This window comes from Schistocerca piceifrons, chromosome 3, assembly GCF_021461385.2.
Source record: "Schistocerca piceifrons isolate TAMUIC-IGC-003096 chromosome 3, iqSchPice1.1, whole genome shotgun sequence".
NCBI classification, from domain to species: Eukaryota; Metazoa; Arthropoda; class Insecta; order Orthoptera; family Acrididae; genus Schistocerca; species Schistocerca piceifrons.
Window position 1 is genome coordinate 528,465,550 of NC_060140.1, and position 17,898 is coordinate 528,483,447.

Here is a 17,898-nt window from a genome sequence, read left to right on the forward strand (position 1 = left end):
TACTGCAGGTATTTCCCTACCCCGAAAAGATAGGTCTCCTGACGTATTATCATCTTCATTCCTCGATTCAGCTGTCTTTTGGGCCCCTATTATCCTTTCTTCTTGCTTTTCCGAGCACAAAAGTGACTGAAGCACCATTTTACTAAATGTGAACCACAATGAACGTTGGATTGTTCGCACAACAATATCTGCTACTGACTTCATGTGAGATTTGAGGAGCTTCAGTTGATAAAGGATGTGGCGGGGGCTGACCGTTGTGACCGAGCGGTTCTAGGCACTTCAGTCCGGAACCGCGCCGCTGCTACGGTCGTAGGTTCGAATCCTGTCTCGGGCATGGACGTGTGTGTGTGTGTGTGTGTGTGTGTGTGTGTGTGTGTGTGTGTGTGTGTGTGTGTGTGTGTGTGTGTGTGATGTCCTTAGGTTAGTTAGGTTTAAGTAGTTTTAAGTCCAGGGGATTGATGACCTCAGATTTAAGTCCCGTAGTGCTCAGAGCCATTTGAACCATTTTGATGTGGCGGGGTCCTTGCATTTGATTTGATTGAAAACCAACAGGGATAGAAAACGTCAACAGTGTACTCCACAAGCAGTTCTGACATCTTCAAGTTGTTACCTTTAAGGGCATGTTTTGAAATTCATGTCTGACAAACTTTAGTTACAGTTATTACCCAGCGAAAGTGGCTTACAGGAGAAATCTATGATAACGCCAGATCAGCTCCAAGTGCACCTGTCCCTATAGCTTGAATTATCGTGTAACGCTAAGCCTGGTCTGTAGAAAGCGTTTTGACAACAATGTCACTAATTGGAAACATTGGCTCTGGAAAGGATACTCTGACAAATGAGGGGTCTATTTCAGTTCTGTTTAACTAACAAGCATGTTGTCGTTCATACCACGCCGCTTGTTATTAAAGAAAGTTATTCATTAGACTGCTTGATCAAGTGCCGCATAGGTAGCTCGTGGTATGAAGAGCATAAACCAACCAAATGAGTTTATGATTCAACTTTATCTCAGTCCAGTGCATGACATCTCCTTTCCAACTTGTATTAAAAATTCGTTGAGTCACCATCACTCCTTTTATCAACGCTGTTTTTCTCTAACAAATACACAAGATGGCCAGCAATAGCTTCAGCGGACTTTCTCTGGAGTAAAATGGCAAAGACATCCTCTACTGGCTCGGAGTGAACAGTCTAATGCTCTTCTTTCGCAATACGTGTAAACTGATGAGTTAGCTGTATCTAACAGAACTTCATTGCAATCTTGGCGTCCATCAAAGAAGATACAATCAGTGTTGCCTATCCTGAATTGAGCATGCAATTCTTCATCAAGTGATTGCATGAATTTTTCTTGGACCCCTTTTACTTTGCTGTCAGTAACCGCAAGTGTCCTTTCACCTCCAGGAATCAATCCAACATCTAAATATGTAACCATTGTAGCGGCAGCTGTAGCAGTGTAAGAACCTTGGCTGCAGATGAATCTGAATTGCTTCTTTCGTCCCATATTTCAAGTTTCCGTGGCGTCGCGTTTGTCCCAGACGCGCCTGCGGTCAGAATTCACGGACTCGGCTACGTCATAATTGACGTCCATCGCATGTCTCCCGCGCTGCTACCACTCGTGCCACGGCAAGAACAGTGTCCTAATTCAGCTCGCTCGTCGGTGCGAGAGGAAACAGCAGATGCAATTATACTAGTCTCGGAATGGCTGACGCTGTAGGCGCAGTGTTTTTGCTCAGCGGAAACGTAATCAGAATTGAGCCGTTACATTACCAAAAGCGTCAGCTTCCTAATAGAATTTATAGAGGATGATTCACGAATATGGAATAGCTACCACTAAGCGTAATCAGAGCTTCGGAGCCAAGAGCATATTTTTACCATTATATAAGAATATCAAGTAACGTATGACAATATACGCAGTCAAATTTGTGGCAAAATTTACCCACAACATTATTGTCAACAGCAAACCGATAGACATTAAGGGAAGGCTGCTCGTGACCTTAAGATTATGGTCATACCATTAATAATTAGACCCTGTAAACTTATTAATTTATCTCAGAATAAGTCTTTATATAGGGAGAATATGTGCAATTTTTAATGTAGCATGTGTTACTCCAAATTAACAGTAGAATAAAAAACACAAGAAACGAAAGTTTATATTATACGTTTGTCGAAGAGCAGAACGTAATACATTGTCCGGCCAAAGCAAAGAAGCGCACAGAAGGCCAAGGGGAAATTGGAGGGTATGTTGTGTTATTTCGGCGATTACAAAATAAAGTCAAACTTACAAGGAACTGGGCAGTATAACCGCACTTATCAGTGTGACGTAGTATGAGGATAGACCCCCATCTGGCCTAGATGCATGCACTCAAGTAGTTGGGGAGTGTCTCATTAACCCGTTCTATCCTCTCCTCAGATCTACAGTCATACCTACTAGCTCCCCACATTATGAGACCAAGACTGATGCCGCTGCGTCTCTCCGTCTACATCTACAGGCACATCTACAGCTACATCGATACTCCGCATCCACATTACGGCGCTCTGTGGAGGGCACGCCGTACCACTACTAGTCATTTCCTTTCCTGTTCCGCTCGCGAACAGAATGAGGGAAAAACGACTATCTATATGCCTCTGTAAGAGCCCTACTTTCTCGTATCTTATCTTCGTGGTCCTTATGCGGGGTGTATGTGGCGGCTGTAGAATCATTTTGCAGTCAGCTTCAAATGTCGTTCCTCTAAATTTTGCCAATAATGTTGTTCGAAAAGAACGTTGCCTTTCTTCCAGGGATTCCTATTTGAATTTATGCCCATTTGAGTTTCCACCAGTTTCAACAGTCCCCTGCTGACGTGCATGGTCCATGGATTCATAAGGTTGTCTCCATACCCGTACACGTCCATCAGCTCGATGTAATGTGAAACGAGACTCATCCGACCAGGCAACATATTTCCAGTCATCAACAGTCCGATGTTCTTTTTGAAGGGCCCAGGCGAGGCGTAAAGCTCTGTGTCGTACAGTCATCAAGGTTACACGAGTGGGCCTCCGGCTCCGAAAGCCCATATCAGTGCTGTTTCGTTGAATGGTTCTCACGCTGCTGACACTTGTTAGTGGCCCAGCATTGAAATCTGCAGCAGTTTGCGGAAGGGTTGAACTTTTGTCACGTTAAACGATTCTCTTCAATCGTCGTTGGTCCCGTTCTTGTAGGCTCTTTTTCCGGCCACAGCGATGTCGGTGATTTGATGTTTTACCAGATTCCTAATATTGACGGTACACTCGTGAAATGTTCGCTACCTCGAAGATGCTGTGACCCATCTCTCGTGCGCCGACTATAACACCACGTTCAATCTCACTTAAATCTTGATGGACTGCCATTGTAGCAGCAGTAACAGATCTAGCAACTGCCCCAGATACGTGTTATGTTTATATTTGCGTTGCAGACCGTAGCGCCGTATTCTGCCTGTTTACATATCTCTATCTCTATATTTGAAGCCGGCCGAAGTGGCCGTGCGGTTAAAGGCGCTGCAGTCTGGAACCGCAAGACCGCTACGGTCGCAGGTTCGAATCCTGCCTCGGGCATGGATGTGTGTGATGTCCTTAGGTTAGTTAGGTTTAACTAGTTCTAAGTTTTAGGGGACTAATGACCTCAGCAGTTGAGTCCCATAGTGCTCAGAGCCATTTTTTCTCTATATTTGAATACGCATGCCTATACCAGTCTCTTTGGTGCTTCAATGTACGTCTCTGTTAGAATGGGTGATAGAATCGTACAATGTCCAGACTCGTGGGACAACACCTTGTGCTGGACTGCTTGGGAATGTAAGGGCAGGCGCACTCGTCATCACTTCACATCTCTGCTTGCCATTTGAGAACAAGTAATGGACACCCTAAAACATACTGTATCGTAATTTAACATTGGTCGACTGGACTAGGGAAAAACCGTCCTATCAGTAGGCTGTAGTTACAACACAACACAAACTGTTGCGTTTGGGGTGATGCCGCGACCAGGAGGTGTGGAGTACTGATGAATGGTGTCGCACTGTGTTCAGTGATGAATATTGGATATGTTCTGCCCCAGATGACCGTCGCTGACGAGTACGTTGGCGATCTTGGCAGAATTCTCATTGTACCATTGTTTTGGAGTGAGGCTCCAGCTCTCGGGTGATACAAGTCTTCAGGGCGGGAAGTAAGTGTTTATCTCTTTCCGCCATTTTCTCGTGGTGTATAATGGAAATATCTTAGACCCTGTAGCTACAACGTCAATACAGAAACGGGGATTAGCGAGCATGATATCATTAGAACAACTATAGTTACGAAAGTTAATGAAGCAATTAAGAAGGCTAGCACAGTGTTTTTGCTACAAAGAGCAGATAAGCAGTAGTCAGCATGTCACTTAGAAAGTGAAATGCCATCACTTTGGTCCAGTACAACAGATACATCACGAGGAAATGGCGGAAAGAGATAAACACTTACTTCCCGCTCTGAAGACGTGTGTCACCCGAGAGCTGGAGCCTCACTCCAAAACAATGGAACAATGGGAATTCTACCAAGATCGCCAACGTCAGCGATGGTCATCTGGGGTAGAGCATATCCAATATTCATCACTGAACAAAGTGCGACACCATTCTTCAGTACTCCACACCTCCTGGTCGCGGCATCACCCCAAACGCAACCGTTTGTGTTGTGATGTATCTGCAGTCCACTGATGGGACGGTTTTTCCCTAGTCCAGTCGACCAATGTTAAAGTATGATACAGTATGTTTTAGGGTGTCCATTATCTGTTCTCAAATGGCAAAGTTTAAGCAGATAGTAGATCATGGTCTGAAGAATTGTGTGTCTAGTGAGTGGATTAAGGGCGGAAAGTATCCTCCATGGCTTAATAACGAGATTCGGAAAACAGAGAGGGAGCAGAAGCTGTACTCTTGGTTCAACAGAGAACGCGCCAATGACGACAAGCAAAGATTAGTAGAGGCTCGTGCATATATGAAAGATCTATGCGTGAAGCATGCAGCTACCACCACCGTCACACCTTACCAAAATATCTGGTACAGAACCTGAGAAAACTCTGATCCTATGTAAAACTGCTAAATTGGTTTAAGGCTTCCATCCAGTCACTTGTTGACCATTCTGGAGAGACAATCGAAGGTAGTAAAACTAAAATTTCACGCTCGAGAAATCGATAACACAGGAGAATCGTACAAACATACCACCGTTAGAAGACTTTCGCATGAACGACATAGTTATAAGCATCCCTGTTGCAGAGAAACAAGTGAAGGAATTGAAAACAAGTGTCGCAAAGTCCTGATGGGATTTCAGTTCGGTTTTTCAAAGAGCTCTCTGCAGGATGAGCCCCTTACTTAGCTTGCATTTTCCGCGAAACTCTTGCCCAGCGGGAAGTCTCAAGCGTCTGGAAAAAAGTGTAAGTGACTCATGCGTATTAAAAGGGCAAAACAACGGGCAGACAAAACTACAGACTAATATCCCTAACATCGGTTTGCTGCAGAATTCCAGAATATATTCTCAGTTCGATTATAGTAAACGTTCTTAAGACCGAGAAGCTTGTATCCATGAATAAGTAAGGTTTTAGAAGGCACCGCTCGTGTGAAACTAAACTTGCCCTTTTCTCACATGATATACCGCGAACTGTGGATGAAGGGCAACAGGCATATTCCATATTTCCTGATTTCTGGAAAGCATTTGACATGGTGCCCCATTGCAGGGTGCTAACCAAGGAACAAGCATGTGGAATACGTTCACAGATACGTGAGTGGCTCGAATGCTTCTTAAATAATAGAATCCAGTATGTTGTCCTCAACGGTAAGTGTGCACCAGAGACAAGGGTATCGTCAGGTGTCCCCCAGGGTGGTGTGATAGGACCATTGTTATTCTCTGAATACATAAATGATTTGACGGACAGGATGGATAGCAATTTGAGGTTGCTTGCTGATGGTGCTGTGGTGAATGATACAGTGTCGAAGTTGAGTGACCGTAGGAGGATACAAGATAATTTAGACGAAATTTGTAGTTGGTGTGATAAGTGGCATCCAGCCCTATATCTAGAAAAATAGGAGTTAAAATGGATGAGTAGGGAAGTCAAACCCGTACGTTCCGATGCTGCATTAGTGGTTTCCTGCTTGACACAGTCACGTCGTGTAAAGATCTGGGAGCAACGTTGCAAAGCGATTGAAGTATATCGACAAGGAAAGGCGAATGGTCTACTGTGGTTTATTGGGAGAATACTAGGAAAATGCGGTTCATCTGTAAAGGAGACCGCATATAGGACGCTAGTGCGACCTAGTCTTGAGAACTGTTTGAGTGTGTGGGATACGTAACAGGTCGAATCAAAGGAATACATCAAAGCAATTCAGAAGCGGGCTGCTAGATTTGTTACTGGTAGGTATAAAAGACACGCCAGCGTTGCGTAGATGCTTCCACCGGTATTATTTTGTGAGTACTGTTCCTGTGTGTTAGGCGGAAAAGTTTTGAATTTTTCGCACTGGGTGGTACATTTGCGGTATGGACTCAGGTTCCTGTTATCGGCCAGAGGACAATCTGCTAGTGTAATTAGGAGAGGCACATTTCCCCAGCGAGACTGGCAATTTTCATGGAAGTTAGACTTTTGCGTGTTTCATGCTTTTGTGGAGAGAGTCGACGCTCTGGCCTAGCTGCGGGCATGGGGGGGGGGGGGGGGGGGGGGGAGACTGTGGTATCACAGTCGACCCCTGAGAATAACTGAGTTTGACATTTTTGCCATTTCCGCATGAGCATCAAAGCCCAAGACGCCGTGCACCTACCAACTAGCATGAGAATGACAGTTGCTTTCGCTCCACAAGTTTGTTTATCCATTTAAATTGATTTTCCCCACCACTGCGTTTGGCACAAAGTGCTCAACGGATCACAGAAACACTGGTACAGTCTGGCAATAACTTCGTAATGTTAACGTGCGTTTTGTACACCAAGAGTGGGAAGTCTCTGCTACACACCTCTGTTATTCGTGATATGAGCGATATTCCAGCCTGTCACATTGGCAGCAGCATGAATCGACCACTCCATACACAGTTCATTGAAAGTAGAGAGCGGAAGGCTATGAACTGAGATTCTAACCATTTGTCTGGAGGCTCCGGTTCAGAGGCATTTCGCCTCCAGGCTGTCACTGAGAGGAAAATTGCGACAATGCGATCTACGTTCTGAGCAGTTCGTTACTTGCTTACTTCGGCAAGTAACTTGTGTTGCTAAATTTCATTATGATGTGTCTTACCTTGTTGAATCGTTAAATTGCCAGCTGTCCAGATCTAGCTAGCTACACTTCCTCCAAACAGTTTTCTACATATTTTTGTGTCTCGCCACTGTGTTGGAGTAATTTGATTTGAGTTTTAGTGAACTTTGCTCTCTGTGAATTTACTGTGATTTGTATCAGTCATTAGAGCAAATAAATAACTTTTAATCTCAGTCCTGACTCGTATTAGAAAATACCTGACTCTCCTACAACTTTTCCAAGGTCAGGCAACCAAAAATAACAAGTGTAACCTGTTGCACACCCAAATTGTTGTTCTCGCTGTAGCAGTGTTTTCGTTGTGTGAAATGACAAAACTCAAGCATCACCTATTTAAGAATTCAGAGAAGTGAACGATCATTGCAGTCAGTTTTCTTGCATGAGCAAAAATTGTGTTTTAACGAACACTGCAGTTAGGCTCCTCGACTCAGATCTGGGACACACTAGGTACAACTTTACACCAGTCAAAAAGAAATGTAACTCCAATCATTTACATTCCCGCCGATGGTGTGTACTTGTACGAAGTTACTTTCACATCCGATCACGTCTTTTGGGCGGTTCGCTTTTTTTGTCAGGCAGGATATATTTGGTACTTCTCAGTAATGTGGCAACAGAACAAAATAGTCTAAGAACATAGAGCAACACAAGTCACGAATCCAGACACTTTCCTCCTTTAATTTGTCGTTTTGGTCGTGTGAGAAAGTGACGATAGTTGAACAAAGGCACGAACGATGATCGTCAATTCTGATGTAGCCTCTCGCGAGACACGGTTGGAAACGCCACTAATCCCGTGCAACTAAGAAAAATGCAGTGTATCAAACACTCAAAATTATGCATAAATAGACGCCTTGACTGGAAGAAAGTACACCGTTAACAGTCATATTCAGCCCCCATCCAGTTCCTAGTTTCTTCCACTGATAATCTTCACAACTCCAAAGCAAGAATGTTGTGAACGACATAACACATAAAAATTATCGAAAACAAATAATATTAATGTTAAATCCACAGTCTTCGGAGTGGCTGCTCTGTCTCAATGACATTTAACCCCGAGTGTTGTTTGTTACGGTAGGAAAGAGAGTGTTTCAGGTCACGAGCCCTTGTTTTCTCAGGGAGTGTGTTTAGTTTACGTATATTTATTATTAATAACGAACTTCGTCTTCTGTCGTGCAATCGGCAGTACGGATATTGCAGTTCCCCCTAATGCCACCTGTGGTGGACCACAGAGATGACACTGTGATTTCATTCCTTCCAGAAGGTTTAACTCGGATAAGTTAGAATGTCGCAGATATCATCTCAACAGTTGAAATCCACAAAAATCCTCACATTTCATTAAGTCTACTGACAGCAATTTTGTGGAATGGAATAACATTAATTCTTGTCTCTTGTTCGATGTCTTGATTCAATGGAGGTAAAATCCGGAGGTACCAGGTCATGAATAGTTCATATGAATCCTCCCCTGGTTCTTGCTCTTTCCAAACAAATAAAGCTTTTCTGTGTGATTCATTAGGATCAGAATGGGATCACTGAAGTATGTACCATTCGGCTTTGTTTTTTCGTGTCCCATACTTATTGTCAACTTCTTTCCGTATCGGAATACAGTTAAGACCATTAAGACCCTTGGAAAACAATCCCAGCAAGCAGAAGAACCCTATACGTCTACTATCAGCTTCATCACGGTACCGTTATATGTAATTACCTTTATGTAACAAGTTACCGGCTCCACATCCCGGCCGTGACGGACCACTATGTGCCTACAGCGGAATGCTATGGAAATAACACACCCTCTCCAAGTCGGTGTTTAGTTTCCCAGACCTTGGAGATCCTACTTCTCGGTCAAGTAGGTCTTCAACGGCCTTTGCGAGTCTGAGTGCAGCCCGTCCCAGTACTTACACCAAGGACGAATACGTGGAAGCACTGAGGCTTGAATCTGAGACCTGCACTTGGCTGTCGCACTTGCAAAACCACTCGGAAGTGGACAGTGTTGCCCTTATTCATCAGATTAATGTAGGTGTTGTCTAAATTGTCAACGCTACTCCATTTGTGTAGCGGTGTGTGCCATTCGTACGTGTTCCGACTGTTAAGCAATCGCAGCATTGTCTAGTGGGAGAAGGTTATGAATCCGAACTTACATTTATATACTGTGTGTGATTTCGGTCACAAACGAAGTGTTTCGGTGCTAGGTACCGCCTCTTATATAACTTCTAGGCCATCCCACATTGTAGAAAATGTTGATCTTGACTCGCCAATCAACGAGTTCCAAGAAGTACGTCAGGTGACATTTTTCGCCCTCTTTCTGTTGCGAAACATTTAGGAATGGGTTTGACTTTCATTTACTTGTGCAGGATTTACTGAGCCTTGGTCGTTCCCATATTAAAATTGTCTTCACGATTGTGTTTGACAATATCATTCGATAAATACTGCGAGCGTACCTTTTTCATCATATTCGGAGCCATTTCATTATAGTTTATATTCTTTGCCACCTGTTATAGTATATTTAGATAATCGTCCGTCGCAGAGGTGTGCTGTCACCAGTACAATGACACCGCAGTCAACCAAAAGGCAAGATAATTTTTTTATATTCATAACTGTAGGTTTCGAATCATGATGAAACTGACTAAGCTCTTCCGGACTTAATACCTAGTGCAGCTTTTACTAAAGTGTTGCAGAATCAGACTGAGATGATGAATTACTTTTGAATGCATTGTGGGAACAGCAGTGATCAATGTCTTATAAATAATTACTATTAAAAACAGTCTTGACCACAATTTATTTAATAAGGTGACCGGTTTCGACCACTACTGTGGTCATCTTCAGACCATTGAGTAGGAACCTCTTTGTTGGAGAATCACTACTGTAGTAGTGATTCTCCAACAAAGAGGTTCCTACTCAATGGTCTGAAGATGAACACAGTAGTGGTCGAAACCGGTCACCTTATTAAATAAATTGTGGTCAAGACTGTTTTTAATAGTAATTATTGAGATGATGAAGATGTAGTGTAAGCAGATGGTTTGTCCCACAGAAATGGAGAATGTGGAGGGGAGGAAGAAGACACTGTGTGGAAGAAAAGTGCCAGGACAGGGGTGTGTCACATTTTTGGGACAAGCACGGAGTGCGTAAACCGGCTAGCTGAAATATTTATGACCAACTGCTTAATAGCACGTTGGTCCAGCTTTATAACGCAATACAGCAGCGATTATTGGTAGGTTTCTGGATATAGCGGGTGGTTGTAATTAAAATTTCCCTATTTAACACATTATCATAAGGAAACTAATTATCGTACGAGTACCAAAATTGGTAGCATCAATGTCCAGTGTATGGGGTGCATGACTGCTATGCGTCACAGCGCCACCGTCCAGTTCCAACTATAGCCACAAGGTGGCGTGATCAGTCACCATGATTCATAGCCTCACACACCTGACTAGTCGCACTGCACTTGAGGTGTCAGCATAAGCTTGGACAAAAGGTGCAGGGCATTATGGGTGAAGCTTTATCATCAAAACAACAATAATGCTGCACGTTAAGAATATCGCCGGCTGAATGGATTACATAAAGGTCCTCTTTCTCCATTCGCTGGAAAACTGGACGTCATTCCGGGAACAGGCCGACGACCGGTTGCACCACAGGTGACTGGTGAAATCGCTGTTTCTATGGCAGACAACGCTGCGCACAAATCCCGATCAACTGGCACACACGTGCTCTGACACGACAGTTGAACGTCCCGTGGTCCACTGAACGGAAGGTGCTTCGAACCATTCTCAAATGGTATCCGTACTAGTTCCATATCGTACAGCAGCTTGCACCACAGGACGTACAACGGCGGGTTCGCTTCGCTCTCCACTCTCTTGCAACGATTGCAGTTGACGATGATGAAGATGTAGTGTAAGCAGATGACACCTGTACCATCCTATGCACAGATGAATCTCTTTTTTCTCTGATGGTTGAGGTGAATACACAGAATTGCCGAGTGCGGGGATCTTCACTTCCAGTCACTGTGCATGAAGTTACTCTATGTGGTGAACGTCTCACCGTATGTTGTGGCTTCGTGGCTACGTTTTTTGAACAGGTTGGCGCACAAGCACCGAAGACTACAGTGTGACTGGCCAGCGTTGAACCCGCCCTACAGGAGAGAGACGCATTGGACTCAACAGTTCTTATGCAAGATGGTGCCCCATCCCACATCACTCGTGAAGTTGAACTACTGCTCCGAAACACATTCGGCACGATCACCTTATCTCATTCACAGTGATTTCTGGTTGTGGGGCTATCTGAAGGACAGGGTTGACCAGGGGAACATTCACACATGCGCTGATATGAAGCGCAGTGTCTCAAGAGAGGTAGCCAGCGTACCTACTGGCACGCTTTGTTCTACTGTGCAGATTGCAATCCAGCGCTTTCAGATTCTTCGGGACACTGATCGGCGCCATATGGAGCCCTTTTTGTAGCAGTAAAGCTACAGGTATGTAATGGTATGATGCACTGCATCAGCACATTAAAAATGTTTCAATTGAATTGATCTGCACTGTAGCTTATGAACCGGTGGTCTGTGTGACCAGACCTGTCACCCGATACGGTCCCTGATGTGTTCTAGCGGGTTCGGATCTGGCGGATTTAGTGGCCAAGACACTAACATTACAGTGCTCCTCAAACCACTGCATCACGATTGTGGCCTTGGGACATGTACAGCTACCCAAATGAAAGGTGACCCATAGTAATGTTCAAGTAGTCCACAGCCGTCGTGGTGCCGTAGATTTCTACCATAGATCTCATGGAAACAGGCTTGCACATCAGCCATAGCATAATGTTATCCCTGCATCCATGGGACGGTGATTACATCGAGTCAAAATGGTGGCATACCCGAACACAACCGTCAATCTGGTGTAAGAAGGAAAGTGATTCATCCTACTAGACTACACGCTTCCATTAATACATGATCTAATTTCGATTGACCCTTGCCCAGTGCAGCTGTAATTGACGACGGGAGCACATACGAGTCGTTTGCTGCGGAGCCCTATCTTCAACAATGTGCGCTGAACGGTGAACTCCTGAACAGTTGCACCTGCACCAACATTGTACTCTGTCGTCATATCTGTACAGCCCCCCCTCCCCCCCCTCCCCCCCCCCTGAACCATGGACCTTGCCCTTGGTGGGGAGGCTTGCGTGCCTCAGCGATACAGATGGCCGTACCGTAGGTACAAACCACAACGGAGGGGTATATGTTGAGAGGCCAGACAAACGTGTGGATCCTGAAGAGGGGCGGCAGCCTTTTCAGTAAATGCAGGAACAACAGTCTGGATGATTTACTGATCTGGACTCGTAACATTAACCAAAACGGCCTTGCTGTGCTGGTACTGCGAACGGCTGAAAGCAAGGGGAAACTACAGGCGTAATTTTTCCCGAGGGCATGCAGCTATACTTTATGATTAATTGATGATGGCGTCCTCTTGGGTAAAACATTCCGGAGGTAAAGTAGTCCCCCATTCGGATCTCCGGGCGGGGACTACTCAAGAGGACGTCGCTATCAGGAGAAAGAAAACTGGCGTTCTAAGGATCGGAGCGTGTAATGTCAGATCCATTAATCGGGCAGGTAGGTTAGAAAATTTAAAAAGGGAAATGGATAGGTTAAAGTTAGATATAGTGCGAATTAGTGAAGTTCGGTGGCAGGAGGAACAAGACTTCTGGTCAGGTGAATACAGGGTTATAAATACAAAATCAAATAGCGGTGATGCAGGAGTAGGTTTAATAATGAATAAAAAATAGGAGTGCGGGTAAGCTACTACAAACAGCATAGTGAACGCATTATTGTGACCAAGATAGACACAAAGCCCACGCCTACTACAGTAGTACAATTTTATATGTCAACTAGCTCTGCAGATGATGAAGAAATTGATGAAATGTATGATTAGATAAAAGAAATTATTCAGGTGGTGAAGGGAGACGAAAATTTAATAGTCATGGGTGACTGGAATTCGTCAGTAGGAAAAGGGAGAGAAGGAAACATAGTAGGTGAATATGGATTGGGGGGGGAAGAAATGAAAGAGGAAGCCGTCTGGTAGAATTTTGCACAGAGCATAACTTAATCATAGCTAATACTTGGTTCAAGAATCATAAAAGAAGGTTGTATACATGGAAGAATCCTGGAGATACTAAAAGGTATCAGACAGATTATATGATGGTAAGACTGAGATTTAGGAACCAGGTTTTAAATTGTAAGACATTTCCAGGGGCAGATGTGGACTCTGACCACAATCTATTGGTTATGAGCTGTAGATTAAAACTGAAGAAACTACAAAAAGGTGCTAATTTAAGGAGATGGGACCTAGATAAACTGAAAGAACCAGAGGTTGTACAGAGTTTCAGGGAGAGCATAAGGGAACAATTGACAGGAATGGGGGAAAGAAATACAGTAGAAGAAGAATGGGTAGCTCCGAGCGATGAAGTAGTGAAGGCAGCAGACGATCAAGTAGGTAAAAAGACGAGGGCTAATAGAAATCCTCGGGTAACAGAAGAAATATTGAATTTAATTGATGAAAGGAGAAAATATAAAAATGCAGTAAATGAAGCAGGCAAAAAGGAATACCAATGTCTCAAAAATGAGATCGACAGGAAGTGCAAAATGGCTAAGCAGGGATGGCTAGAGGACAAATGTAGAGGCTTATCTCACTAGGGGTAAGATAGATACTGCCTACAGGAAAATCAAAGAGACCTTTGGAGAGAAGAGAACCACTTGTATGAATATCAAGAGCTCAGATGGAAACCCAGTTCTAAGCAAAGAAGTGAAGGCGGAAAGGTGGAAGGAGTATATAGAGGGTTTATACAAGGGTGATGTACTTGAGGACTATATTATGGAAATGAAAGAGGATGTAGATGAAGACGAAATGGGAGATACGATACTGCGTGAAGAGTTTGACAGAGCAGTGAAAGACCTGAGTCGAAACAAGGTCCCGGGAGTAGACAACATTCCATTAGAACTACTGACGGCCCTGGGAGAGCCAGTCATGACAAAACTCTACCATCTGGTGAGCAAGATGTATGAGACAGGCGAAATACCATCAGACTTCAAGAAGAATATAATAATTGCAATCCCAAAGAAAGCAGGTGTTGACAGATGTGAAAATTACAGAACTATCAATTTAATAAGTCCCAGCTGCAAAATACTGAGGGAATTCTTTACAGACGAATGGAAAAACTGGTAGAAGCGGACCTCGGGGACCATCAGTTTGTATTCCGTATAAATATTGGAACACGTGAGGCAATACTAACCTTACGACTTATCTTAGAAGAAAGATTAAGAAATGGCAAACCTACGTTTCTAGCACTTGTAGACTTAGAGAAAGCTTTTGACAATGTTAACTGGAATACTCTCTTTCAAATTCTGAAGGTGGCAGGGGTAAAATACAGGGAGCGTAAGGCTATCTACAATTTGTACAGAAAACAGATGGCAGTTATAAGAATCGAGGGGCATGAAAGGGAAGCAGTGGTTGGGAAGGGAGTGAGACAGGGTTGTAGCCTCTCCCCGATGTTATTCAATCTGTATATTGCGCAAGCAGTAAAGGAAACCAAAGAAAAATTCGGAGTCGGTATTAAAATTCATGGAGAAGAAATAAAAACTTTGAGGTTCGCCGATGATATTGTAAGTAGTAAAGGAGTTTTGCTATTTAGGGAGTAAAATAACTGATGATGGTCGAAGTAGAGAGGATATAAAATGTAGACTAGCAATGGCAAGGAAATCGTTTCTGAAGAAGAGAAATTTGTTAACATCGAGTATAGATTTAAGTGTCAGGAAGTCGTTTCTGAAAGTATTTGTATGGAGTGTAGCCACGTATGGAAGTGAAACATGGACGATAAATAGTTTGGACAAGAAGAGAATAGAAGCTTTCGAAATGTGGTGTTACAGAAGAATGCTGAAGATTAGATGGGTAGATCACATTACTAATGAGGAGGTATTGAATAGAATTGGGGAAAAGAGGAGTTTGTGGCACGCCTTGACAAAAAGAAGGGACCGGTTGGTAGGACATGTTTTGAGGCATCAAGAGATCACTAATTTAGCATTGGAGGGCAGCGTGGAGGGTAAAAATCGTAGAGGGAGACCAAGAGATGAATACACTAAGCAGATTCAGAAGGATGTAGGTTGCAGTAGGTACTGGGAGATGAAGAAGCTTGCACAGGATAGAGTAGCATGGAGAGCTGCATCAAACCAGTCTCAGGACTGAAGACCACAACAACAACAACTGTACAGGTCACCGCCTGCCCTCCTTTACAGAGCCGGCAAGTCTCCAGCGTCCACATCTTGTGATAAGGCGCACAAATCCAGCCCACAATCGTTTAAACATGGTTTCTATTGCTTCAGTCACTTTCTGTGGATCCCCATGACAGCAGCACGTGGAGAACCGGCCAGCTTCGCCATTTCAGAGATCTTCGCAGGCGATGAGCCGTAACAATCTGCCCTTTGTGAAAGTCGCAGGTTTCTTTTTGCGCCTCGTAACGTCATTCGAATGACTCCCTATTCGTTTTCCTCCAGTCATATAAATATGATATCATAGTTCGGTAAAACGTGATTTGGATTAGTTTGTTAATAAACTGTCAACGGTGTTATGAAAAGGGTAAACTGCTACTCACGGAAAAGATAATACTTTCAGCTGGAGACAAGCACAACGAAAAGATTGTTACACACTGAGCTTCCGGTAAAAGTCTTCTTTGGAAAGGAAACACACACACATTCACACAAGCAAGCACACATGATGCACACATGACAGCTGTCTGCGACAGCTCCTGCACGAATGATTCTGAAGATTTTCGCCGAAAGCTCAATGTGTAACAGTCTTCTCGCTGTGCCAGTCTGGAGCTCAATGAGTCATCTTTACAGTTGGTAGCAATCTGTCAATGTTGCCATGTCGCTCGACTACAGTGTGGTTAGTCTACCATAGGAAATTCGTTCCGTGCAACTTACCTCAGCGAAGACCTTGGCTAGGTAATAATGAAGGGTAGAGTAGAGACCACTGCCATGCTCCCGCCTGAATAGCGGCATTTCGGCGTGGAAGGCTGAGATGGCGGCGTACATGGGCGAGAAGACGTTCTCCGAGACCAGCAGGAAGAGGGCGCCCTGCACCGCCTGGATGCCGCGCTGCGTCAGCGCGTCCGTGCCCAGGTAGCAGAGACCCGCCATCAGCGCGATAGCCTGCAACACGCGAGCTCCTCCTCTCACCAAAACACCCGCCCCACCTCAGCCCGAGTGGCCTGCACGCGTATCACTTAATGTCACTGTGCCACGAAAAGTATACGATGCACATGTGACATAAACACATGGGGAGAGATGAATATGTATTCCCAATCTTCATCACACAATTCCTTCACACGATGATAACAATGGAAATTTCCACACACTGAAAACTGACTGACACTCTATTACATGTATGTCCACGCTTGAGAGGTATGTTGACGACGAGTTTTTATTCAGTGGGTTCAGTACAGAAAATATTCTTTCAGAAAAGACGAAGAAATTATAAGTGAATGATGGTTACTTAGCGTATATAACGCTATGGAAACTTCTCAGATTGAGATCGCTACGCATCATACCCAGGCTAAGTTCAAGTGCAGCAATCGTTACCTTTTGCACTTAGAGGGCGATTAGTTGATTGGCATGAGAGAAATGGGGACAGCATGTCAACAGATCAAACAGACATCTGGCAGTAGTGCAATGACTGCAGAATGCTTAATGACAGATGGACTTGGGACAACAATATGGCATGAATTCGTTACGTTGGTGATATCAGAAACAAGGAAGGAATGGCAGTTTTGAAGTACGGAGAAACGCTATGACGGTAAACTGTCGACGAAAACCAAGAGAAAAATCGACAAAGGAGAAAGGAGAGAGTGGGCGAGACTCTCAAGTTAGAATGGCGAAGATTAGTGGGCAGAAATGACGAACTAAGCCAATCGTGGCAGTGGCCACCAGAGTCCTTGTCTACGTCAGGAATGGAAGAGAAAACAAAGTTTTCACACCGTCCAGACATATTAATGTTACCACCACCTATGTAGAAGCAGTAACCACTCTCAGACGGCAGGAGGCAGCACTAGCAGTGGAGGGTATAAGAAGCGAGTCGGGGCTACGCAGAATACAGTGCAGCCTTTATCGCATCACGAAATGGAGCGATTTATCTTACGGAGCGATTTGTTTGACGTCCAGAAGGGCCTGATCATTGGATTTTGGCCAAAGGATAGAAGCATTTCCGAAATGGCTAAGTTTGTAAACTGTTTGCGTGCCGCTGTGGTTAAAGTATACGGTGCATGAAAAAAAGGTGCTCTCCAAAACCGGCGCTGAGGTAACTGGTGCATCACATACCATAAATGACATGAGTGATCGACGGGTGCGCAGACAGACCTGCAACTGTTGAGCGCCTGACCGCCCAGATGATACAAGGGGCTACCAACAGTGTCTCCTCAACGAGGGATCAGCGAACGTTGCTCCCATGCTGACTGCTGTTTAACGGCGACGAAGGTTGGAATTTCCATGCCAACATCGCAACTGGACGTTCACTGATGTCCATCGGACATATGGACGTTGGCATGTAGGGCGCGAAACATCTGAAAGCCAACACCCTGTAACAGTCCTTGGAGCGTTATTGTCTGGGGAATGTTTTCGTGTCACT

The 17,898-nt window shown here is 44.3% G+C and overlaps 1 protein-coding gene across 1 annotated transcript in view; it reads right to left on the reverse strand.

The window, feature by feature from the left end:
• LOC124789687 (protein scarlet-like) overlaps window positions 1–17,898 on the reverse strand; it is a 371,381-nt gene that overhangs the window by 50,230 nt on the left and 303,253 nt on the right. The window contains exon 10 of the mRNA XM_047257124.1: window positions 16,200–16,427. Coding sequence (XP_047113080.1) covers window positions 16,200–16,427 — 228 coding nt within the window. The remainder of the gene's footprint in view (window positions 1–16,199; window positions 16,428–17,898) is intronic.